The 27,058-nt window shown below is 41.8% G+C and overlaps 1 protein-coding gene across 2 annotated transcripts in view; it reads left to right on the top strand.

The window, feature by feature from the left end:
- Positions 1-27,058, top strand: part of WNT11 (Wnt family member 11) — a 233,678-nt gene that overhangs the window by 89,269 nt on the left and 117,351 nt on the right. For both annotated transcript variants that reach the window (XM_086933866.1, XM_086933867.1), the window contains exons 4-5: positions 7,274-7,551; positions 12,230-12,522. In XM_086933866.1, coding sequence (XP_086789992.1) covers positions 7,274-7,551; positions 12,230-12,522 — 571 coding nt within the window. The remainder of the gene's footprint in view (positions 1-7,273; positions 7,552-12,229; positions 12,523-27,058) is intronic.

The raw sequence follows: 27,058 nt of genomic DNA, 5'->3' as shown, positions 1-27,058 counted from the left end.
AAGTCAAGGAGGGCAAAGTTTTTCTGCTGTTGTGTCTTTAGACAGCTATAATGTTCACCGCATCTCTTTACACATTCAGATATCAAGATTCCTCCTTGGGTCCTGGACTATTACTGGGTAGGCTATTGGTTGTGACGTGAAGATCAGGAAAAAGGGGTAAAGATCTGGGGTTCCTCTTTTTACTAGCAGCTAAAATATCTATTTGTGAAAATGTTAATACCCTATTTTTTCATATGACATTCCCAGTGGAATCGTGTTGCGGTTGTGATGAGTTCTCCATAGCTGAGAACTCAGCAAAGGAGCAAGACTGCTGTGCAAATTGAGTTTTTCTCCATGGGGAAAATATTTTTTCCCCATGGAGAAAACCCTTCTCTTAGACTCCCAGCAAACCGGAAGGGGGGCGGTGTGGGAGGGGGCTTAACGCTGCCTTGTAAATATTGCCCCTATTCACGCTTCGGGTGAAAGGAGTGGACAATGGGTGTTGCAGTGGACATTCTGCTGCAGCACCACTGCTTTTTGATGCTGCCCCTTATTTACAAGGCTGGGGTAAATATAGGGCTGTGCCAAAATTAAGACCAGGGAAAGCCTGGTCTTAATCTGGCGCAATGAGGTGAAATTATTGATTTCTCCTCGTTTTTGCTGTTTGCTGTTTTTATGTGTGCTGCATTCTGCAGCACACATAGAAATAGCAAATCACCATCAGTGATTGTTCGTGCGCAGGAAGGTATCCTTTCCTGCACATAAACAATCATTAGATACCGATGAGTTGCAACTTCTATATGAGTCTCTTGTAACAGTCAGATGTCCCCATTCATTCCCTTCAGGGCATGAAGCATCATTTAGTGCTCGGCTGGGGCATTCAATCTGTGCACATTAAATGAAACAATGTTAAGCTCCTTGTTTACAGAGGAGAGCACCTGGTGCATAGGTTTTTTAGTCTACTTTCAGGTTTAGTCTAAGTAAATGGCAAGTCTGAGAAGTGGAATGTGCAGGAATCCATCCTTTCTCTCACTCTAACTCTAGTAACATGAAACAAGAAAAATGTGTTTTACTTCATAATCCCGCCCATCTTCTACCCCTCATACCAATTCTCTCTCCCCTCTGACTGCACTTTCAGGAGCAGCCTGTGGCTGCTTGTGTTTCTCTCTGCAGAAGCCTTGCTTTGGCACTTTGAACTGGACTCTTCCTTTGGGAGCAGAACCAAGGCTGATTTGCATGTGGCTGGGCTCTGTCTAGAGTGATAAAGTTGGTGAAAAATGATGGACAAAACACGTTCCAACCAGTTCCCAATGGCTGAGATTAACTCAGGCATTCCTTCTCTTACTTTCTTGTTGCAGTAGATACCCTTTCAGGGCTGCACTGTGACCATTAGAGCAAGTTCAGTCGCTTTCGTCTTTGGAAATAAACTGGCTTTTTACAGCTTTCCACTATGACCCTCTAGGCACCCATCTCTAGATGACTTATGCCAATATAAGGCTATATTTGTGGCCAAAAAGGCTGAGAATGTACTGGTATACCACATGTTGGAACACAGCAATATATAAGATATAAATTGCGTACGATTCAGTGGCAGCTGGCTTGTATCGAGGGTGGTGGGCACAAAGAAAATAATAACATTTATTAACTTACCTCTGCCGTGCGATGTCCTCCTCCCTCGGGTGTCTTCCAGGAAGCTCCCGATGCAGGAAACTGTACTACCCAATTCTCATGCTGATTTCACAGCATGAAAGCAGCACCAGGATTGGACAGAGCAGGCTCTCCCAGTGCTCCTAAGAGCGCTGGATGCCTGTTCTTTCTCTAACCCACTTGTCTAAGACAGCTAGGTTAGAGAACTTTAAGATGCGCATGTCTGGATGGCCATCCCAAGGTTGGCCGGCCAAACTGACATGCGCATTTTAAAGTGCACAGCTGCCTGCTACAGCCACTCGTTAACGCTGGCCCCGACCCACCCTGACACTTAGTTCGGGACGGGTTGCTGAAAAATAAAATGGCAAAACACAACTTTATTACCATGTTATTTTTCAACTCTGGAACTTGTGAAGCGACGCTCTTCGCTCAAATATAAGAGCCGCGCCTGGTACGATTGGGATTTATGCATGGTGATGTCGCTGAAATAGTTGTGCGTCACGTCTTGTATACCCTAGCATTACTGATGATGAAGGGGGCATTTAACCGACTCCACAAGTCCATCATCTTGGACTAATTTCAGGCATAGTGGGTCATTTCCCAGGTAGTCAATGCAACCTGATAGTGAACTGCAAACCTGGATCAATTGCTTTCAGATTTCACCCTTTTCCTTCCAAAGTGCCTCAGAGAACATGGCCAGAGGCGATGCATTTCATCGCTAACCTTCTATCACTTTTAAGCATCGTTTACGAACAAGACCTACACCTGCAATCTTATACAGATGACAACCAGATGTATTTCACTCTAACAACAGCAAACAGTCTGTCAATGAAATGGATCACATTGCATTGCATATGTGGCAAAATATGTTTCTGTAGGTTAATATATCAGCGCCTTCCATGACTTGGCACAGGTCATGTTTCAGACGCTGTAGATACACCCTATCTTTCTAGGGCTAGTTGACATCTTGACGTACATCACAAGGTTAAAAGATCATAAACACATGTACAAGCTTTTCTTACACCCATATCCCCTGTCTTAATCTATACTATCTTGTGAACCCGAGTTCTGCTCTTTGAGAACAGATTTGTGACTCACAGAACAACCCTGGGCGAGTCATAACCAATCAACTCTAAAATAAATTGCACAATATGTGCCCAGGGGTGGAAACAGTTTAAAGAAGACAGATTTGCGACCGCAAACTATTCCACATATTTGAAAGCAAAATAATACATCACATCTGCCGAAGACAGGGCTGCTGGCAGGATCTTTAGGAATTGCCAACTGTCTTAGCTTTGGCTCTGTTTCCTCCTCCCAGCTGCAATGCAAACGGCTCCTCACATCTCATGAAGACAAACAAGGGTAATATTTATTGAGTATGTACATTTCATATACACCCAATATCAGATGTGGATCAATCCAGATGTGTAGTGAAACCCAAAGTATAATTGCAAAGTGGTTGACTAAATGATTTAGACAACTTTAATATTGATATTCATTCTTCTAACTTTATGTGCCAGATATCAGATTGGAATTTAGCAACTATGAGCAGGAGTAAAAGAGGTAGAAAAGGCTAGTGCTTTATGTAGTGAGGAAGAGTTCAAGGCGCAGCCTGTTGCACTCTTCCAAAAGTGCAGTCACCCAAAGACAAACTGGTATTCTCATATTGTATCATTGGCGGGCATTATATAAAAAACTCTACCATGAATATAAATTTGAAAAAAAGCGTTAATATACCTAAAACTTCAAATTTAACATTTCATGAGCAGCAAGACTAATCAAAGGGAAATGTGTGAGCTGTATGTGTCACAATTTAGAGCAGCAAACTGTCAAAAGATATGGAAAACTTCATTGTGGAAATCTAGCTAACATAAAAAGGAAACACTTAAAAAAGCATCGAGAGCAAAATCAATCAAAATAAGATCACTGAATCAAGAGCCATTAACCATCAAAATATGGCTAAAATGAAAAGAAATGGTTCAACTAAGAAAGAAGTCTTAAACCTAGGAAAGGTTAATGGTATGGAAAAAATGTCACCTCCAATTATTGTCATGCACACCTTCAAATCAATAGTTCAGTCCAGTAAGCAACAATGCAGGGCAATAAAAAAGATAAATGTGGTTGCTGGATTTGCCACAATGTATACAACCAAAGTGTCAAAAAATAAGAAAACCCTCAAAGTGGAATTCAAGTTAATATTAAAGGTAGAAATGTAATAAAACTTTGAGAGCAAAACCAATCAAAATTGGATCACTGAATCAAGAGTCAGTAATCATAAAAATATATTTTTAAAGTGAGAAGAAATGATTTAGCTAGGAATAAAGTCTTAAATGAAAAAACCAGGATCATTGAATGAGAACCTAACAGTTACCTCCAGTCATTGTCGTGCACACCTCCCACTGGTTGTCGATTTCTGTTATTAACTCCACGGGGTGATATTTTTGTAAACGATATTTAGCACACAATATTTTTGACAGACAATATTTAGTCTACAATATTCTGGTAAAATATTTGAGTCAAACTGTGTCTAAGTGTAGAAGATCAGGATAAAGAGTAGCTGCAAGGGATTTTGTTTAGAATCTTACTCAATTATTTTTTAGATTCTTGGTTCTATCAATAAAACCCAACGTATCCTCAGGATAACTTAATAACTTTGTTAGGCACTTTTATCAAAAGACAGTATTTTCATTATTGACAAATTTAAAAAGTAAAAAAGGCACTTTGGGTATATTGGGTTTCCACGTTTGTATACATAAGTGTAGAAGAGCCACATAGTTCACCTTAGGCATGAGTGCGTTGAATCTCTGTAGGCAATGAGTCGTGTCACAGCCACGTTCAAGTAATTTGAACCTTGTTGGGTTTTCTGTTCCTCCTATCAGTGAGGAGGGTTGACCTTGGAGGGAAAGTTGACTGGCTGCCTCGTTCATTACCCAGAGACAGTTATTGGTAGCAGAGCTATTTCCATCCTCCAAGTTCTGAGGTGCATCTGGGGGAAGAGTGACCCTGACAGGCGTCGGTAAAGGTTGCAAACATATAAAACTGGTGGAAAGATCCTATCCATTCACCCCAATACTTCCACACCAGAACATGTGGTTTAGTACAATTTTTTATATATGTGGCTGAAGATCTCCCTGAAACCTTAGTGAAAAACATTCAACATGGCTGGAGAAGGTCTAGAGCCCATTGAATGCTCTCAAGCGCCCCCTTATGCAGTTACTCAGCCCTTAGGGAGTGGAGAATGCAGTCTTCACACTTCCATGTCGACTAAATCCAGGACCCATTCAGTGCAGGGGGAGAACTGATGCCTGGGCTGGCACTTGAGAATAAATGAAGCACCCAGGGGTGCCAGCACCGAGGATGTATAATACACACGGCTCACAGTGGTTCTCTTCCACCTTCCAATCACAGACGATTAGCCTAAGCTCTCAGGTGGGAGTGGCCAAATTGTCCACTTGAAGAAATTTCAATGCTTTAGCTATTTTTTGTTACCAGACAGAACTGTGATATGACGCTCATCTAGCCAAGCTGAAAAATATGAGAAATTGATATGCTTCCGCAGAATTCTTATCATATAAAGAAAACGTCCAGAAACCAATTGCACGTTATATTTTTAGTAGGGATAGAAGCAGGTGGAGCTGCCTGACTTGTAACTCAGACTTCTGCTTATGTGACGGTTCTCATGAAGGAGGTGACTTTTGTTACTTCTGCCTGACTTATACTCTTAACTGGTAATGGTTCAGAGGTATGAGCATTTGGTTCCTATCAGAGGCTGAGGCTTTGTCTGTTGAGATCTGACATTTATTATTTTAGAACAACCTACACATCTGAATGTTTTTATTTATAAGTGCATGTCTGTAGGTGGTAGTTATATGGTGCCTGACCCTATCCAGAGGCAACATTGTGCTATTTAGGGGCTGAGGCAAAAGCAGGTGCAGAGAAAGTGTTATCTAAGGGACAGTGAAGGGACTGGTGAGATTCTGTGTGCATGTGGGGGCGGGTGTGCATGTGTGTTTGTGTGTGTGTGATGTGTGACAGCCCTGGTTTCAAGACATCTCTGACTTCCTTTCATTGGGCTTTAGAGACAACAAAGTTAAAACACACAGTAACAAATCATGGATCATAGTGTCCATAAACAAAACAAACTGGAGGAAAGATGTGAAGCTGGTTATGTTACTGACAAATGAATCAGGCGCATTAAATCAGTTTTGATCATTTGTGGTTAGCAGGATGGATGCATGATGCTATGAATGCAAACGAAAAAATATTCTTGGAAATTGAAATATGCTTAACGCTCACTCCACAGCCAGGCGCGCAACGGCCATTGGGCTCAAGAGGCTTCAGCCCCCCTCCCATCGTATGTGTCAGCCTCGGCTGAGACAGCTTCCCGGGCACACACACAGCCGCACCCGAGTACTTGACAGGTCTTTAAAAGACCATTTACATGCTAACGAGGCGCTGTTGTGTTTTCACCCCTTCTTAGAGCCCCTGCATCTCCACTCTGCATATTGTTGGAAGAATCAACCCCCCCCAAAAAAATGTTAGCAGCCCCCAAAATTTGGCTCTTGTTGCGCCTCTGTCCACAGCTGTATGCCTCAAGAAAGTGCTATCTTAAATGCATTATGCTTCACTTAATATTCACTAGCCTGTAAAATAAATCAGTAGACTAATGCAATCACTGCAAACATCCTTATGTAGACTGAAGTCAAGAAGTTTCAAAACACAATGGGGCTGCCCAGCCGTTCACACTTCTGAGAAGAGTAAGAGTGAGTATGGAAAATAAAAAAATTGAGCAAGAGACCTAGATAATGGACTGCTCTATGAACAACTAGGTATTGAAAATCTGATCCTGATAAATACTGCTCAGGTGAAAAGGTAGGTCTTCAACTGTTTCCTAAAACTGAGTAAATTTTTTCCCGATCTTAGATGGATCGGAAGGGACTTCCAAAGTTTGGAAACCAGGCAGCAGAAAGAACTGACCCCACTTCTTGCTCTCTTAATTCTGGGAATGGTCCATAGAAAGAGGTCATTGGATCTTAAATCTCCAGGGCAGTGTAAGGATTGACAAGATTTTGAAGGATGTGTGGGGCAGGGGAATGCTTTATTTTGTGAGCGATGCAAAGGGCCTTGAATTTTATTCTATCGTTTATTGGTAGCCAATGAAGTTGCACCAAGGCTGAACGGGCAGGTTGTGTTTTGGGTAGGCCCATCAGTACTCTAGCTGCGACGATCTTGGTAACCTGCAGTTTTCTGGTAACATATGCCGGGCTGCCCAGATAGGACGAATTGCTATAGTCAAGACAAGGGAGGATCAACCTTTGACCCACTGTTCTAGGACATTCAAAGAGCCCTCAGAAGGCCACAGCAGGTGCCTGCAACCTTTTTGGCTTGAGGCCCATTGTCACGGTGTAGGTGTTTTTACATCATTAATCACCAATCTGCAATTAACACGTTTAATTTTGAAATAGCCTGAATACTTGCCATCTTTGTAATTAACAGAAGTGCTGATTCAGAGTAAATGAAGGAATACGTTGCCTTGACCTTATGTCCCTGTTATCTTGCGTCGATGATGGGATATGAAAGATAGATCTGCTGCAATTCTTTTCTCGTCTCTCCGGGTGCACTAACTCATCCTTCCTCTGTTTTCCAGGTACCAGAGAGTCTGCATTTGTTTATGCCCTCTCTGCAGCCGCCATTAGCCACACCATTGCCAGGGCCTGCACCACTGGGGATCTCAAAGGCTGTTCCTGCGGCCCCCTCCCAGGTGAGATCCCTGAACCTGGGTACCGCTGGGGAGGATGTGCTGACAACCTCAACTATGGGCTCGTCATGGGATCCAAATTTTCGGATGCCCCCATGAAGGTGAAAAAATCAGGATCGCAAGCCAATAAGCTGATGCACCTGCACAACAGTGAAGTAGGAAGACAGGTAACCCGCGAGAGAGAGCTTTTTTATCTAGCAGTGTTATTTCTAGAGTGTTCACGAATGAGGGGCTGGATGTCAAATCTACAGGGGCACTTGGGAATGGGATGGAGGCAGGTAACAGCTTTCATGGGTCAGAACATGCCTGTCATGTAATGATTTGCTGGTCCAAACTCATACTAAAGATAAAGATTGGGCACACACATATTGATGAGTACGTGTACTGCCCTCTACAGAGGGCTTTAACGGTTGTTAATTGCCCATGCCACACTCATCAGCTGAAAGTAAGGGTGCATAATGAAGAGAATTGGCACTTAATAGTCATAAATGCCCAATAGCATTCTGGCAAAACGCTTCTGGCATCGGTCTCCTCAACCTCACGTACAGTGTGCAGACAACAGGCGCGTGCCCATTACACCTCTGTGCCCCACTAGCACCTTTACCCCTCTACACATCCTCTGAATCTAGACTTCTGGCAGATAACAGTAATTAATGACTGCATTTTAAGCTTTCTGATTGGTGCATACAATCTCGGTTTCCACGTAGGTTACTAATGGATTTTGCATTTAAGGACTATATTTTACTGAATTGTAAATGAAATGCTTAAAGAGCCTTTGGCATTTAAAATGTGTCTGAATATTAATGGATATTTTATGCAAACTGTGAAGGCCATTGGGTGTGTTAAATCCATTTGTTATGCTTCGGGAAACAAGTTTAAAGAAAGGCAGCTTTTCTCGTATTCCAAGACTTCTGGTTGCTCTGTTTCTGTTTTTGTTGCTCAAATATCAGAAACACATGTTTCTTGTGTACGCAGGATATTCAGAAACACCACCCGGGCCATCTTTTCAATATTACACAGTAATTACAGAGCTGAGAAAAGCGAGGCTCGGGGAGCGGCAATTATGCTTTCTGTGATTGGCAGAGAGAGAGGAATGTGCCCATTGGGTCACCATCAAGCACTAATCCCCTGACCCACGGTCAAGTCAGGATTCCATTGGCTCCTTCCCCCAAGCCCCTCACATCTGACATGCCTGATTTGTAAAGCCATTGTATTTTGAGAGTTATTTTCCCTTGAAGAGGCATCACTCAGAAAATATGAAATAATTATATGGTTCTTGTATGAGAAGTGGAATCCAATATAAGGCCACCAAAAGTGGAATGAATAACCCTGTAAATTAACCCTGTATATGAGATGACCCGGGCACACGCTTCACTGTACCAGAATGTCTGGCAAGGCACATTATTGCTCTTAACGTGGGCTTTCCAGATATGTGGGAGACCATTTGTGTTTATGCACAGAATACAAACATGTCTTCAGGTCTAGATTAATGGACTGGTCCCGGGGATGCCACAGGTTTGCTCCACTAGATATCTCTGTGGATGTTGCAATCTATTGTGTTAATTTAATGAACATGGGCATTTCTGCAAGAAATGCTCAATAATCCAAAGCATGTGGACAAGGTCAAGATCTGTCTGTCGCGGATATGTTGAGATGGTAATTGACACATTGGCATGTGTAATTACCATGTGTGAAAAGACCAGAGAGCAAATAAATTTGCACCAGGACTCAGTGGGATTTCCAGTCGATTTACAGATGTGCATAATATAATGGCGAATAATATACGTAAACAGTAATTGCATCTGTTTTGCATGTATTACTTACCCAAGATTTGCACATGCAATCACCAAGTAGTATGTGCCCTTGGAAACAAAAGTAACCACTAATTGTGGTCAATGCCAGTTTGTCTAAAGTGCTAAACATAATTCCCTGGTGCTTGCTAAAGGGACTCAGGTCAAGGTGACCCCCATTAGTGGTATGGTTGAAGATATGGTGGATAAGGGTTTGTTCTAGGAGTGAGTCCCATTGCAGAGGTCCCACCAGGCTAAATGATTGGGATCTGGACATGATGCATACTAGTTATAAGAAGATTACATTGGCTGTGGGTAGGTAATGTACACGGTTTATTGGGTAAGGGCTCGAGATAGCAGTGATAGAGAGGTGAGTAGAAACATTTGATGACTAAAGTCAGAGGCATGGACAGGTCCCTATACTGGGCACATAGCTGGCCAACCTGGAGATAGTGGGGACAGATAGGTGGCTGGCAAGAGAGGTTGAAGAAGGGATAGGTGGCAAAGTTTGTAACTTTCTGCAGTGTAAGCCAACTAAGAGACTCCTACAGGAGTCAATCTGGCAGTGAATGTTTAGTACCTGGAACCTAGCATTAGTTGCGGTGGTGGATAGAAATAACTTTAGCTGTACGCTTGAGTTAAATAACACTCTGACGTTTGCAGCAGAGACAATAGTCTAATGATAACAATAGGGCATAGGATCAGATTGGGTTAGGTGTGTAGTGCAGAAGACCTGGTGGAATAGATTGTTTTAGTTTCAGAGAAATTCAGCATTAGAGAGTGAAGAGCCTAAAAGATTGCAGTAAGACAGTCAGTGGGGGACGGTGGCTGTCAAGAACTGGAACTGATACAAAAGGGGGTGGTGGTGATGGACGGAGCATCTGAATCAATCAAACACTCACACCCAGTCAAAAGATCTGGGTTTAATCCATCACCGTTCTTTAGCCCACTCTGCCACCACAGTTCAGACATATGCAAATCAGTCTGACCCTGTGCCTCATGGGAACAGTCCAGCCCGAACTGCCGAGCCATGTCTTCCCTGGACCGGAAACAAGCTTCCGAGACCGGTTTCTGGCATTCCAGCCGTCTTCAGCCCGGCTTGCTTGAATCCAGTGGCAAAGTGAGCAAGGCACTCACGTCTGAGCATACCCTGCCACACTTATGGCTGGAACTGAGACATGGATTTGGGCATCATTCACCTAAAGGGGATAGAAGAAGCCACATGATGAGATTACATTGTCAAGTCAAGTAGACTGAAAGGAGAACTGAAGCAGGCTGAGGACTGAATTTTTAAGAACATCAGCGATTAAGGAAGTTGTCGGTGAGAGTGAAAAAGAAAATAAGAAGTCCAAATGGTAGTGATGAATACATTTAGGGCTAATCCAATGATTCCATTGTTGGAAAGAGTACCGCAAATAGTGATCTACTGAGTTGAGCACAACAGAGGGGTTGATTGTGCGAACAGATTAGAGCTATTTGTATTGACTAAAGGTGAAGAGGTTGGACATGTATCAGACCAATTCTCTGACACTTTATTTGAAAGACTGTACAACGTTTAGCATATAGAGGTGCTGAGAATGTCAACACAACACCAGGGGCCTGATGTACCACAGAGACTGATCAAAGCACAAATTCTCAATTACACTGCAACTAGCCTCTCCCTCTGCCATTTGAAGGATGCTCACATCCTCCTGAATATTAATGTCAAGAGTAGAACTGTGATTTTTTGTGAAGAGTAGCAAATGCTGAAATAGAGGCCTGCTTTGAGCAGTAGACCTCCATCTCCCCATTCACATTAACATTCACAGTCACAGTGCCTCAGAAATGGCACACTCTGATGCATCCTTAGTAGGTGAATGCAGTTCACTGTGTGACAACTGTCCGCACCACCCCATGTCTCCAACCTGCACAAGCAAAATTGATTCTTCCCAAATTTTGAGAGCTTAAGCGTCAAGACCACCTGCCCTTGACTGACTGTAAGTATTCCATGCATTGCGACTGCAAGAATGGTACAAAGTATTTATGAGTTCTCCCACAAATTGCAAGTATTGTAGTCCCCTTTCCCTTGTTAGGGTAACCACAATTAGTAGTGACCATTCCGAATAGCAAAGCATTTTTGCGAATTGTGTATTTCCGTTTGCAGAGAGCCTATTGAACTGCCTTTGTGAACGCATCAGGCCCCAGATGTTCAAGTGTGGTTGAGAAGTTCATGGATTAGCTACATAGATAAGCTACATTAACCATGTGTAAATCATTTCTAACATTTTTCACATGGTAATAGCCCTTTGTAGGTCTCGCCTGCCTATGTATTTCATTCATGGACATGACAATTGTGAACCAACTAGAGGTGCTTCCTATGTAACATAAGGACTTTGTCGACAGAGCTGAGCTCTGTGTGAAAGAAGAAGACCCAAAGTGTGTTCCCAACCAAAGGGAGGGTGATTGCTTTTCACGCAAACTAGACTATGAGTCACTATAAAGTGGTGGCAACAAATAGTATTTCAGGCTACATCCTTTTTCACCCAGGCTCCTGGTGGATTATTAATGAGTGTGCATTTCTTCTGATGTCTGCATGAGTTGTTTGACCGCAGACATTGTGGAGTAGGGGAGGAAGCAGTCTCTGCTGCACTCTTTCACCTGTTATTTTGGGCCTGATTCACAGAATGAATTTAAGACTCAATCCTAAACTTACTAATATTTTGATATTCACAGAATGAACTTACTACTTTTGGTATTCACAGAAGTTAGGATTTTGTCTTAAGTTTGTCTTAAGACAAACTTAAGACCGACTTAAGACTGACTAAAGACAGACTTAAGACAGACTTAAGGCAACATCCTAACTTCTGTGAATACCAAAAGTAGTAAGTGCATTCTGTGAATACCAAAATAGTAGTAAGTTTAGGATTGAGTCTTAAATTCATTCTGTGAATCGGGCCCTGAGTCACTAGGAACGTTGCCCATGATTTCTAACTTTGATATGCCCTGATTGCATGCAGATGCTTTAGAGATACAACGTTATAGGACATAGGCTGTAACTTGGTGTATTTTTCTCAAGGTTTTAAAGGCATCTCTTGAAATGAAATGCAAGTGTCATGGAGTTTCTGGGTCCTGTTCAATCAAAACCTGCTGGAAGGGCCTTCTAGATCTGCGAGACATTGCCCAGGACCTTAAAATCCGGTATCTGTCAGCCACCAAGGTGGTGCACCGGCCGATGGGAACTCGGAAGCAACTGGTGCCAAAGGACATTGATATAAGGCCAGTGAAAGAGACTGAGCTCGTGTACCTGCAGAGCTCGCCTGACTTCTGCATGAAGAATGAAAAACTGGGCTCACACGGGACACAAGACAGGTAACTGAACGTCATCTGGTTTATGGAGCTGATTGAGAATGTGCATTTTCCCTTAGTAGATGCTGAATTATAATTATTTTTTAAATGAAACTAAAGATTTTTAACATTGCTATTGCACCTTTCCTTTTCTTTTTCATCTTCTTCTTGTCTTTTTTTTCTCTTGTTCTTCTTTTTCTTTTACTTCTTCGTTTTCTTCTTCTTCTTCTTCTCTTTGTCCTTTTTCTCCTTCCCCTCCTTTTTCATCCTTTCATCATACTGTCCATCTAGCTGAGCTGAAGCCAACCTTGATAAACACACTTTTACAGAAAATAACCTATCCTCAATGTTAGTTTGTAAATGAATCTCTTCGGGCTAGACAGGAAAAATTTTGAACACACAATCTGTGCCTAGTTGCCCAAACAAAAGTTTTCACTTAAAGTGTAGTTAAACATTTTACTATCTATATACTACTTTGACTGGTTCTACCCATTGATGCAAATGCATCTATTGTAAATCCATTTACTCACTAATGTGTTGTTAAAATGAATATAAATTATTATATATATATGGACTGAAAAATAGGGTAAGGAATATATATATATATATATATATATATATATATATATATATATATATATATATATATATATATATATATATATATATATACATGCCAGGTGCATTTTAATTTGGAACGCTTCCATTGAGGAAACATTGGGACTGCATCTCCCAACAAGCAACGCACAGAACTCATTCAGAGGCGTATATAAAAGGTGTGGTCCAATTAAGCGCTCCTTGGCTGCAATCCCTTCGATAAAGAGGTGAACTCGAAACGCGTCAGGGCTGTGGTCAGATGCCTTGATTTACTGACAGAAAGGACTGTTTTACCGAAAATAAAGCTTCTGGGGAAAGCTTTCTTGTGCTCGAGTGAGACTCATTCCTAGGACCACCCCCACCGAGCGTGATATATATATATATATATATATATATATATATATATATATATATATATATATATATATATATATATATATATATATATATATATATATATACATATATATATATATATATATATATATATATATATATATATATATATATATATATATATATATAGATATGTATATATATATATTTTGGGGTAAGGCAGAAACATGCAGAGGGAAGGTTGGGTAGGTGTTCAGTTAGTTGTGAACAGATTCACCAAACCATTGTTGAATAGCAACAAGTGGGTTACAAGGTTGTACTTTATGAGCATTTTGCTGATTTACAAACATTTCTGATTTGTCTGTGTCTGTAATGTATGAATGTTGTAAACTACCTGTGTAAGTGCATGGGTTCAGTGGAACATCATAAGCTCATCCCTGTCTCAGATTGCCTGTCAAGACAATGTTCCACATCCACATGTGTTATGTGCAAGGCTCCTAGTGTTGCATTTTCACACATGTGTACAGTCTGATACAAAGTTTACCTATTTATATTCATTTGGTTTTAAATATGGACATATACAGAAAGTAGGATTACTTTTCAGTGACCCCCTACTGTAAATCATGACTACTAGACCAAATCATACTGACAGAATAAAGAGTTTAAAAGGAATGATAAGCTCTACGTAGCTGCAATTGTGCACGTGTTTGCATCCCAATACTAATGTTTATTGATGAGGATATGTTTGAATTACATATGGCTGCTTAATAACCTTACCCAATGCCAATATATGTATAACCAATTGTGCATGAATCGTATTGGTTAAATACATGTGGAAAATTACTAGTTGCAACTTAATTCTTTCAAAGAATCCAAAATTAATATTGATAAGTACTGAGAAGATGTGTAAAGAACACATATGGATACATTCAGGCAGATTATGCAAAAACAGAAACACCATAAAACTAGGTGCCCTAGTAATACAAAAGATTGTTTCTGGACCACTTAAAACTCTCTAATACACAATTCAAATTCATTTCTTATTAATCCAATTGTCAGAATACGACACTCCCCCTTCTGTGCAGTTTCCACAGTTTTTAGGCACAGCACGGTAACTGGCAAGCAATCATGGCACACCATTTAAAAACAAGTATCCACACCATATACTGCTTACAGAAAAGTTAAGAAATGTAGGTCCTGGAGAACCTGATCCGGGCCAGATTTGCAGACCAACCACTGTCTATGTAAACGATTTCCATTTACCTTCAATTTATGTAAATGTATCTTTTGTGGATATCCTGTAAATGAACATGGATCCAGCCCTACTGGACCTACTTTGGACACACCTGTCTCGTCCACTTATAAAACCAACAATCTCCAAGCCACAGCAGACCGCTAAGTCTCTCAATCATGCAGAAATCCCACATAATGATAATTCATCATATAAAAATATGCAGTATAATGTAATAAAAACGCCAACATAGATCTATTTTCCTAACCACACAAATACAGAAGGTGTGCCGAATTGTGAACCATTATCAAATCTGCACCTATAACTTCACACCTATGTTTGGGGTAGATTTAAGATTTGACAGGTGGATACTCAAAGGCGTTCTTGGGAAGGTATATTTGCCTTGCTCTTGCTCCTGTAAAGCGCTCTGATACCTCAGGGTCTAGCCAGCGCTATATAAAACCTTTAAAATAAATAAATGAAATAAATAAAGGTACGACAACTGCAGCATGAGGAGTACTAACTTGTGTAAGCAATTACACATGAGTAATAGTACATGCTGTGCTATTACTCCTTTGTTTATGCTTACCGAAAGCTCATTTGCTCATGCTAACATTTATTTCTTCCATGAGGAAAGTATTTGTCCACATGGACAGTCCCCTTCTTCTATACCCTCACCATTGTGGTGATGTTCCTCCCCCATTACCACTCTGCAAAGAGATTTCCTCCTGTCCTTAAAAGGGTAATCTCTGACTGCTTGAACGGTGGGAATACGCTTTGGAACGTTTGTAATAAACTTGCGTGTGTGTAGATGTTTACCAAATATTCATGAAAATCCAGCCCTGAAATGTCCAATCTCCGACCATGGGAGCAGAGCCACTCCCATGTAATGTTGCATCATATTGTTCGGCTTTTAACTGTGTGTTACATTACACATAGCTGATAGACATGAAAGTATAGAAGTCACACTTACTAAATTGCAGAAGAGAATTTCTATTCATAAACCAAGCCATTTCTTCATGCAAGATAGTCATGGGAGTGCATCTGGTTATGCACTGCTGTTATATGCATGCTTAGGGTCAACAGGTTTTTGGGCTTTCCATTTGTAAAAAAAGTGCAGATAGATGTTTGGACTGCAGCACAAGCCGCAATTGAAAAAGGCATGTTTCTGACCGCCTTTACAGGTGTTGGATCGTAATAAGGTGGGTGGAGCCGCTAGTTAGATGTAGGGCGGTCTCCGTCTCGATATGATGGCGGTCGGGCGCTCGTCCGACCGCCATCGTAATGAGTGCCTAAGTGTTAAAGACCACACATTTTTATACGTGACTGCTATCAGTGATGCCAAATACTAGGACTGCTGAATGCTGAGGTTACATTAGTCTTTATTCACTTCATGCTTCTTCGTTCCCCCACCATAGACTAATTCTCACTCTTGCAAGATCTTTTTCATCCCTGCTTTTTAGGTTTCGCCTGCACAGCACTTGCGCTGTGCTTGAGAAATCTATTGTTTCTAATAAAAACTTAAAAGGGACTTACATCCTGCATCCTCTTTCTCCTGGCTTCTCATTGGTTCCTGTGCGTGCCACTTTCCTTTCCTCCATTTCCATTGGCTGTAGCATATTTTCCAGCATTTACCAATGCTTGTTCCTCCATTGCTTCTCTTATCAGTTTCTCACTTCCCAAAAACATCAGCATTGGTGGAACTATATTTTCATAAAGTTTTGCCTTTAACTATTGCAGCATATTTATATAACAATTTATTTCCCGAAGAGATTAAGTGATTTGCATACAGTCACAGGATGTTGCACGGTTCTGCAGAGACTCGAACTGTGATCCCCAGCTCTCAAGTGAGCAGCTCTGGCTGCTGCGCTACATTCTCTCCACTCCAGCGTTATCTGCCCGGGAGCTCTTTCCTTCTCCCAGACGATGATTGATGAAAACAGCTATTTCTTCATTAAATAGGTGAAACCAATGATTGATTCATTATTAACTGTTTTCCCATCTTTCCTTCCTCCTTCTTTCTCCATTTACTGTGTTTTTCTCTCTTGCTCTGAGTCAAAGTCTGATGAGAAAATAAATACTGGTCTCCAAAAAGGAGTGTGGGTGCCCACCAGCTGCAGCCACCACCACAAATTAAGGAATGAAGCCTGCACATATCCTGCACCTAGCCACTGGACAAACTGGTTGAGAGGGACCCCATGCTAGTTTATGGAACACATAAAAGGATATCAAGTTTATGTTACCAAGTACATGAAGAGGAACGGCGTAAGAATGCTGTTTATCTGTCATGCAGAAGTTGTTTGACGTCTTGCCTGCATGTGGTGCTTGATGGCAGCCAAACCAGAGCGCAAGAGAAAGTGGCAGCTGGCCAGGGATGTGGGCACAGGGAAACCATAGGCTAGGGGAACCCGAGCATGATATGTTTAGTCTCTGGAATGAGAGGAAGGAAGCTCCTTGGCAAAGGCTGTGAACAGGGTCATAGATGGAAAAAATTGCTTCAGGAATCCAGTGAACATGTTGTTAGTTTGTGGGTCCACAGTCCCACGTTCCCTACTCTGACTCCCTAAAATTGATAAAAAGTGTCTCTAACCGTTAATTTTTTTTCCTTCAAATGCAAGGGCTCCTTTTGTGAAAACCTTGCACACCAAAATTGGGCAACTTTAGTGTGTAAGCTAAACATACACTTGGAAATCTGTTTATGAATTGAGCTCATAGTCTTTAAAATTATACGTCCAATTCTATTGCAAAATGGGTACGAAACACCTTTGATGCACAGGGGAATTGTTAAAATTCTATGCCATTTTTTGGTTTAGGGAAAGTTCAGGGTGAGGCGTTAGTAAATTTGAATGGATGATAGGGGATGGTGTAACGCATGTTTACGTGAATAATGGATAGCATGCTTGGTAAAGTCTTTGGGATAAACCGTATTCGATTTTAATGATGACTCCAATTAAAATAAGTCAATGGATTCCAATACTCTCTATATAAAATGAGCAATGGTGATCAGATTGTAGTATTCCGTCATGATCAAAGCGTTCTTAGATCTATGGAACGCTTTGGTGAACATGCGATCCAGAGATGGCCGTTGGAGACTGGGCGTAGCGGTCAAGTTCCTGACCACGGCAGCTCTGCCTGTAATAAAGCTAACTTAAATCTAACATTCAGCGTCAAGTTGTTTATCATCATCAAGGAGATTTCTACACAAATGTAACTATGGGAAAGTCCTCAGAGGAAAGGAAGTGATTGGGAATGAACATTCTCCACCATCACTGCTTGTGATCTTTTTCGACAGAGAAGAAGGCAGGTCCTGTCCCTGAATCCACTGGGAATCCTACCACGCGGGCCTTTTGTAGCCAAAGCCCTTAATACGCTGAAGACTGCCAGCAGACACCGACAAGGGCAGTGCGCCAAGTGTCACAGTACCAAATTACTTCTTCGTATGGACACAATGTAAAGTTTTACAACCAAACAGCATTCAGAAAGGTCACCATGGAATGATAACTGTGACATTGAAGAGGCTGAAAAGGGAAACTTATCTCTTTGATTGGTGTATTCCTGTGATGAGTGGCCATGGTCAGGAAGTTATGAATGCCCTACGTACTCACTGGACATAGTTGGTCCCAATCTGCAAAGTACAGCACCATGCAAAATCGGTTTTCTCTAATAGATAGATCTATATACAATATGAAGTGGAACACATCCTCTTTAATCCATTATGGACCATGCATACAGATAGATCAGGTCCAGCAGACATGCCCATTTTTGGCCCTGGTGCAAAGAATATGTTCCATGTCTTGAAACAAGTAGGGCCCATCATGATGTTTTTGACAATTTCCCTCAGTTTATTGTGTATTTGTTGGTTGGATTATCGTTAGTTTTGGTCTGTGTGCTTCCTGTTATTAGTACGCAATGTTTAATGTCACTACTGCTTCTTCTTCATTGTAAGGTTTGTGGTTATGCTTCAATAATGTTGCTTATTCCTAGGGTCTTCCTTTCAAGCGCATTTCAGTTGTATATCCTCTTTTCTGATTCATTGAGTTTGCCAGTTGTCGCTCTGTTTTTAGCACTCTCTGTGAGGCAGGCCTTTTAAGAGTTCAATTCTGTTGGTGGGGATCAGTGTGACATTTTAGGTTTGCCTTTTAGACAACTGTCTCATCAGACTATTGTTTTTCCTAAAAACATACATTTATATACATATGTGGAAGAGCCCTTTGCTCAGCAGGTTTCATCCACTGGTCTGTTAAGCTGCCATTCACATTTTGCTTTCGCCCATCACAGAATATGGAATAGGGCAATGCTTTAGCCCATTTTACCCATTGGCTTCATTCACTCTGAGTGACTGCACAGTCAGTGCAAATTGTTCACACCACCTAAAAAAGTTCCTTGCTCTTCAATAGCAAAGCTGGTTCAAAGTGTTCTTTATTCGTACTCTTTATTTTTTATATTATGTTTAAATACTCACAATTTTTTTTGACTGAACCCCTTTTGTAGAGTTAATATTAGGAAGTGTTTAAGTGACATTGTAACATTGCAATGTGAGAGCTTGGTTAGGTGGCAAATTATTGCAGTCTTAAGGCATCCTCCTTTACGTCATGGCATTTTTAATTTTTACTTTATATTTTCAACAAATGTACGTGCAGTAAAGAATAATTATAAAAAATAACCACAGCACCAGCTTGTCAAAATCAGACCTACTGCGTTTGCAAATGCTTGTTTATGTGTGGACGATGCCATCACTAATCTTTCATACAATCTGGAAGAAAACAGACACATAGGGCCTTTTTATGATTTTGTTGGTCTTGGAGAGGGGCCACCACACCCCCACACTGCCACCCCGCAGCCCCATTCCAAGACCGCCTAAGCTGTAAGAAACTGCCTGCCAGATTCTGACTTTTTTTGTCTCTTGCAGGCGGTTCTTTGGTTGTCCCACTGCAGTGCCTATGAAAAAGGCACCATAATGGGAGTGTAAAAGGCAGTTCCTGCAGGACATGGACTGTCAACTTCATGCTATGCAGAAACTGGAGGTGCATGCATAAAGGGCGGCACACCATGTGCCCACCTGCATGCATCCCCTGGCGCAGAGGCAGCAGGGGGCCCTGTAGGATCCCCTTTCTTTTCTCATCACCCATTACTTTTCATAGCGGGCACACCTCCATGAAAACTGTGGCGGTGAGGAAACTCCTAATGTGCTTGGCAGTGCCGTAGCGCCACCGCTAGCATATTAGGGGTCTTGCTAGCATATTGGGGGCCTCAGACCGCTGCAAGACTGCCAGGGATCCCTGGCGGCAGGAGGGGTCTCATGGCAGTCCGACCACCCTACTTGTTATAGGGCGGTCCTCCCGGTGTGGCAATAGCTGTACCGCCACCTTGGGTTTGGCGGTCCAACGGACCACCAAACCCATAATATGGCCCATAGGCAGTAACTCTCCCATCTCATTCATGTTTCCTATGAAAAGGCTAAAACAGCATCTCAATTCATTACGTGATTTCCTTCTCCTACTAAAATGAACTTGTCTGTTCTAATTGAGGGTCCTAGCTCTAAGTTGTCACTTATGTTTACATACATAGAGTTTAAACAGGAACAATGTAGACCTTATATAAGTGTGTCTCAGAGCAATCAGTCATGGCTGACATGTTCTAGTGAAACCCAAGTAGCTGCCCATGCGCAAGTACAACAGTGCTAATGTTTTCAGGTGATTGGAAACTTTTCTTGTTTGACTGCCCAATGCACTAGAAACCTAAAGAATTGAAGGCGTTACATAACTGTGGGCATGAACTCGTGCCAGCTTCATTTTCTCATCCGCCCCAAGATGAATGCAGATAAATACAGATAATATGAGAAAAAATTAAAAATGCAGAGATGCAAATGGAACGGTAAAAAAGTGATAACCGCAACAGGACAATCTGAATATTGCTCGCCTTCCTATATAAAGGTGATTGCCCTGGCCAATGGATGAACCCAGAACCTATAAATGAACATATTTTCTCCTGTTATGTTCTTCTCCAACTTGAATTCCCATCTCTGCATTGTAAAATGCAATTAAACTGTTCTGCCCCTTAGGCAAATTACCTATTTCAGTCGACCATAATCCTTTCAGGAGGAGACACGCGCAGACCTGAATGCTGGCAACCAAATAAAAGTGTTAGCCTAAAAAAACGACTTAAGTCTCATAACATGACTGTTTTCTCCCTGGCTATGTTGGTTTTCCCCTTAATAATGAAGCATCCTAAGCCCTGTGTATGACTATAATTGAGGTGTGATTAGGCAGAGAGGTTAATTGTATACTAAAGCGTTATGTTTGTCACATGACCTTGTCCGGCCAATCACATACTTCAAATTCCAGTGCCTATGTTTTTCAAAGTGTCTAATCTGACATTTAGTTTTAGGCTACAGGAGGTAAGGAAAGAAGGAACAAACCATCCATTGTGTAACTTAAAGCAGAACTGAGACATTTTCTGTGATTATTCAGACACACTTTCCATTCCCTGTGGCAATTTTTCTAGGGATTTTCATTCCTGGGCTGCAAGCACGAACACTTGGCATACCTATGCGTATTTCGGCTGAGGAATGCGCCCGGCGTGTTTTAAGCCTCCTTTCTGAAATGTCTACCCTCCATGGAACTCACAGAACACATGGTTTTGTACTTTCACTGTGCCCTGTGTGTGTTTTCATCTTTAGAAACACGGCAAAAACAATAACAGACACTTGGCCTAAATTTGGAACTTGTCATGTGATGTAGTTGGCCAGTGGAAGAGCTTGTTGACATGATAGATTGACCCTTTTCAATAAAATAGTGCCTTACTTATATAAACTTTGTATTAGAGCTACTCCTTAGTGCTGTTTGCTTCAGAATTCTAAGTCCACTGTAAACACACATTTTTAAAGGTATCTCGCCATTTATTTTTATGTATTTCACTTTTTTAGAAGTGTGCATGAAGTGTACATAGCCTTCCTTCCTTTAATCACAGGAAAAACAGTGGCATTTTATTTCTACCCTATAACACCTAAATCAATCAGTAATATTAATGTACTTAGAATGGTTATTGTACCTACACACAAATGGTGGCCAGGCCGAATGGGTTGCCAAGACAATAAGAAGATACATTTTGATAGATATACTGGTGGTGCTAACACTTTGGTGTGTGTTAGGCCTCAACATGAGACAGTTTAGTTAGATGGTAATTTGCATATTTGGATGTTTGAATAACTTAGGGCCTCAGTACGATGTCAGTCGGAGCGGCCTCTGACCGCCACTGTTGTGGTCTCCCTACCTGCCTCACATTCCAACAAACCATTGTGCTGAGTTTCAGCTTTGCAAGTCACCACGGTATGAACAAATAACTTATAAAGTGCTTTCTAAAATATACAGCTCCCTGGTTTGAGAGCATACTTCTCTTTCTAGATCAGCATAAAAAAGTTATTTGCATATTCCAAAGTAACTTGCATGTTATGCAAGCTGCAGTTATGAGGACAAATTGCCATTGGTTTGGTCCTTCAAATGGGGTTTGCTCGCATGGATAGTGTGACACTACAGTGCCTTGTGTGAGACGCTTTTCTCCCAGCAGTGTGTTTATGGCAATTCTTGGGAAGGTCCATCAGCCCAAGTTGTCGAACAACTCTGTAGTCTCAGGTTTGTGGGTGTTCACCACACATTCCTCAGAGTTTCCATAACTAAAAAACATGACAATGGGAGAACTAACAGCCTGATTCATCAACAGGCCGTTTTGCGAGCCCCTAATAGCGAATCATAGCGAATCGCTATTAAGGACTCGCAAAACGGTAATCATGTAGGAATTGCATAATAAAATGCGATTCCTACTTATTCCTTATTTGCGATTAGCAAATTGCTAATCGCAAATAAGGAATAACTCGCCATTCATTCCTATGGGCCAAAAGGCCCATAGGAATGAATGGGGAGTATTCCTTATAAATAAGATTGTGATTTGAAGGGTGCCAGGGGTGTCCACAGGACACCCTGTAGCACCCCTCAAATGAAATTTCACACAGATGTTGCACACACACATGTCCAAAGGACATGTGTGTGTGTAACATGCAACTCAGAAAAATGCATTTAAATGCATTTTTCTGAGTTTTCGCAATTTACCGCGAGGTCTGACCTTGCGGTAAATTGCGGCAAGAAATGGCAAATTTAAATTGGATGTTGAATTGCATTTAAGGAATCTCTAATAGAGATTCCTTAAATGTAATTCCTCGCACATTTGCGACATCGCAATTAGCGATTTTTGCATTTGGGATGCTGAATCCCAAATGCAAAAATCGCTCTCGCAAAGGGCCGGATTCTAAGAATCCGGCCCCTTGCGAGCGCAATTTAGGTTCATGAATCGGGCGGCTTATGCGTTCCTACCGTGGGTATGAGTAGAGGAACCACCCCAAAAATCCAAGTCTTGGGGATGTTGCTTTTTCATAAAAAAATATTTTTCTGTATAAAAATAAAAAAAGGCATTCTTCATGCACAAATGTACATCTGTAACATTTCCATATGTGGAAATATTTACAATATGTCAATCATAGATTCCCTAGACTACTGCAATAATTACTAAACTGTTGAAAGTAATATTCTGAATTATTTCCTGCATGTTTTGAGAATTATGCCCTCTGTCAGCAATCTCCGTATTAGGTATTTCTGCATATTTTTTATGCTTTCATTTTGCTTAAGTTAAGATGTACCTTTTTGTTTGCGACATCGTGTTTCTGTATTAAACAATGCCATGGCTACTCGCAGTTGTTCAGAAATATACTTTTTTTCTATGATGCTTAGCAAAAGAGTGTGGTTGTAGGAGGAGGCAACATTATATGTATATAAGTTTAGGTTTGAAGTAGCCTAATGGTGGCATATAAGAACATTGCAAACCTTGAGGGAAGGCGGGGCACCATGAGAGGTCCCGTACGCGGTGCTTAATATGAGCTGGTGGATGCAGGTGGGGCCCGTTGGCATTTAATTGTGGGGACAGAAACTCATTTTTCCTCATCAAACTTTGACCCCGAGCAAGAGAGAGAAAAACACAAATGAGGAAAGAGGTAGGAAGAGCAAGACGGGAAAAGGTGACAAAGAAGGAAAGCAGGGATAACAAAAAAAAATGGCTGCTGCAGTTAAGAGTCGTAGGGCAGTGTGGGGGGGATTTTGAGTGACGATCGTGAGGGAAAATTAAATAAATAATTAATTTTCCCTCGTGGTCATCTCTCGAAGTCCCCATCGGCTGGCCCCACCACCCCCGGTCTTACCTGCCGCGGCCACGGCTGGAAAAAACCTGAAAGATGGAGATAAATGTCCAGAGCGTGGACTCAAGACTAAGCTTCCTTGGTATTCGGTACCCCCTTGTCAGAAGCAAAGTAGGTTAAGGTATCACTGCAAATCTTGAGTTTGGGGCTCATACCGTAAAAATTAAAAAAGTATGGAGATGATACAGCACCTTCTAGGGCAGCCCCTCACACCCGGACACATGCTTAGGCACAATATAGCTTATGCCCAGAATTGGGTTGGATTTTTAGCCTTAAAATGGATTGTGGCTTATGTCTATACCTGCAAGAAGGACTTTTAAGTTTCTAATTGACAAGATTTAGTAAAGCCAATAGGTCCTGCCTTGGGAACCTATTGGCCCTGCCAATGGCTTTTAGCCAAGTTGCACATCCCTTGGCTAAAGAATGTAAAAAGCTTTTAACGTGGCTGGCTGCATCATTTTGTAAGCACCTTCACAAAGCAAGCGTGCACCTACAAACGTACACGGCCATTTTTTTTTTCATTTTAGTTGCAGATCCGGATTGGATTAGTAACTAAAAAGAAAATAATGTTTTCTTTATGCGGGGTAGGGGAAAAACAAAGGGAGTGAAAGTGACATGGAGGGTGGGTATGGGGGAAGCAACAAGGGGTAGTGGAGCACAAGCAACACGGAGGGCATGGGTGGGGAGCTGAAGCATCTTGGAGAGTGTGGGTTAGGTGAGCAATACGATGGCAGGACTTAAGCCACATGGATGGCACGGGGCAGAAGCAACACAGAGGGTGTGGGTAAAAGAAAACGAAAACTAAACAAGTGAGTGAGAGCAACGTGGAGACGGCGGGGTGAAGCAAAGGAGTCAGAGAGGGGAACACAGAGCGAGGTGAAGGAGAGGGGAGAAGTACACAAATGAGACAGCTGAGAACACATGCAGTCTTGTGGGGTGCTTAAACAAAAAGTAAAAAGTAGTATTAAGTGATCCGTGGAAGGACACAAGTAAAGCATCCATGCTCCAGGGGAGGGACAAACAAAGGAAGGGGAAGGAAAGTCCACACTAGCTGATGAATGAGAAACAAGCAAATGAGAGACAATAAAGCCAATCAATGGTAAGCAAAGAAATGGATGGGTTCTAAGCAGTGGCGGCTCCTCGAGGAAGTGCTGGGGGGCAGGGCAGGGTGGGGTGTAGCTCCGGCATACAGCCGAACGGAAATATTTAAATAAATAAATAAAACAAATTACATTGCATGCGCTAAAATGCCAAATCGGCGATGCAGCGCGCTCAATGTAATTCATTTTATTTATGTATATACTACTTAACTACTTTCGGCCGTATGCCGGAGTTTACTACCCCCCACCCTCCCCCTGAGCAGCGCCCCGCCCAAAGCAGCACTCCCTCGAGGAGCTGTCACTGGTTCTAAGCTCACTCTAAGTCTCACAACAGACAGCACATCCACTGTCTAGTAGGCAAGACCTAAAATAGAGGGGACATGCAGAATTTTGGATGTCAGTTAACCAAAATACCCTGGGTAGCAGAAGGTACATCACATGCCCGATGATCCTCCCTTTCCTATGGCTCTACACGATATTCTGCAATCTGACTCATGTCCTTTGGTCCATACATTTATGGCATACCTATAAAAATAAATGTTGGCCAATTCCCTATTTTAATTTGAAAAAGTGTACCAATAAACACACATTGACATATCTATTACACTGACAGATTTATTACTACCGTGCTAAGCTTAAATTTATGTAATTAGGACAGGCCAGTGTATCCTACAAGTGACAACACTCCTTATAGTCCTAGAGAATATATATTACAGTGATTTGACAGAAGACAGCAACTTTATTCATAGGCACAAGACCTAATCAGTGTGATTTTATCTCAATGTAAGGATTTAATCCTTTGAACCTGGTTCTTGTAAATGCCTTTAATTATAGGTAATACTACTGAAAATGCAGCATTGCATAAACCATAGACACAGATGCATATCAAGTATTCTAATATTGATGGCAATTATTTCAGGGTGGGGATGAGCATTATGACCTACTTGAGACTTTGTCTATTGTGAGTCATGGCCCTTCCCAACACTCAACATTGGATTAAATAGGATGTTAAACTCTGCGCATCTACATATATTGGGAGAGATTCACAGGAGTTCTGTCCACTTTCACTGCTCCAAATGGTAAGTTAGTCTGTGACCAATATTGCTTTGCAGTATGACACCCTTGATCGCATTGAAGGGAGTAACATATTATATGTTTCATCGTAATGACATCAAAGAAAGTGACATCATGTTACACAGTGGCGTAACGAACGTTTAAGAGGCCCCCCTGCAATGTACATGCAGGGGGCACTGCTCCGGATTTAATCCGGAGCGCTCAGGCCTGAGTAGTGTGCAGTGGGGACTGCCGATATGGGGCCCCCGCACCGTGGGGGATGCGGGTGGCCTGTGTCACGACCCTGATGTTACATTTGTAGAAGATAGCCCTGGTTTAGAGTCTGGCAGATGGTCCACCATCTTCCATATTTAGAAATCTCTTCTGGCATAAAATAAATCTCTGTACCTTCATAAAAGCCGCTACAATGGTGACTCCTCTGACGACTGACAGTTTGCTGAACTGCTGCCATGTTTTATGCACCTGCTCAGCAGACATCTTTGTTTTCCAAAAATGAACGTCTCAAGAGCTTTAACCAAACTAGGTTCAGAGGCAGAGAAATGAGAGTGTCTCTCTGTCTTTTGTGCCATTATATTGGGTCTACCCTGTCAGGGTGATCTCAGCCTCAATCAACTTTCCAGCTGACTGTAGAGGACAAGGACTGTGGCCTTCCCAGCCAAGGAGGAATGTAATTCAGTCAGGAACTGACATAATCTGGTCCCAGAGCTGGACTTGTTGAATGCATACACTCTACCTGCAATGTTGGGCTTCTATTTAGTCATGACCTGGGATCCCCCTACCAGTAAAAACCAACAAAGCCCTAAGAGCTTCAAGGTTAAGGGCACTGACTGGCAACATCCCCTGACAACTTTGGGACCAGAGATGTGCAACATCTGCATCTATCTAGAGAGCACTGATTTGCAATTTATTTTTATTTATTTATTTTATCAATTTATAGGGCGCAACAGCTACCCAAAAAGGGTTTCCCGGCGCCTAGACACA

This window comes from Lissotriton vulgaris, chromosome 8, assembly GCF_964263255.1.
Source record: "Lissotriton vulgaris chromosome 8, aLisVul1.2, whole genome shotgun sequence".
NCBI classification, from domain to species: domain Eukaryota; kingdom Metazoa; phylum Chordata; class Amphibia; order Caudata; family Salamandridae; genus Lissotriton; species Lissotriton vulgaris.
Note: the sequence above shows the minus strand (reverse complement) of the source record. Positions and strands in the feature narration are given on the sequence as shown.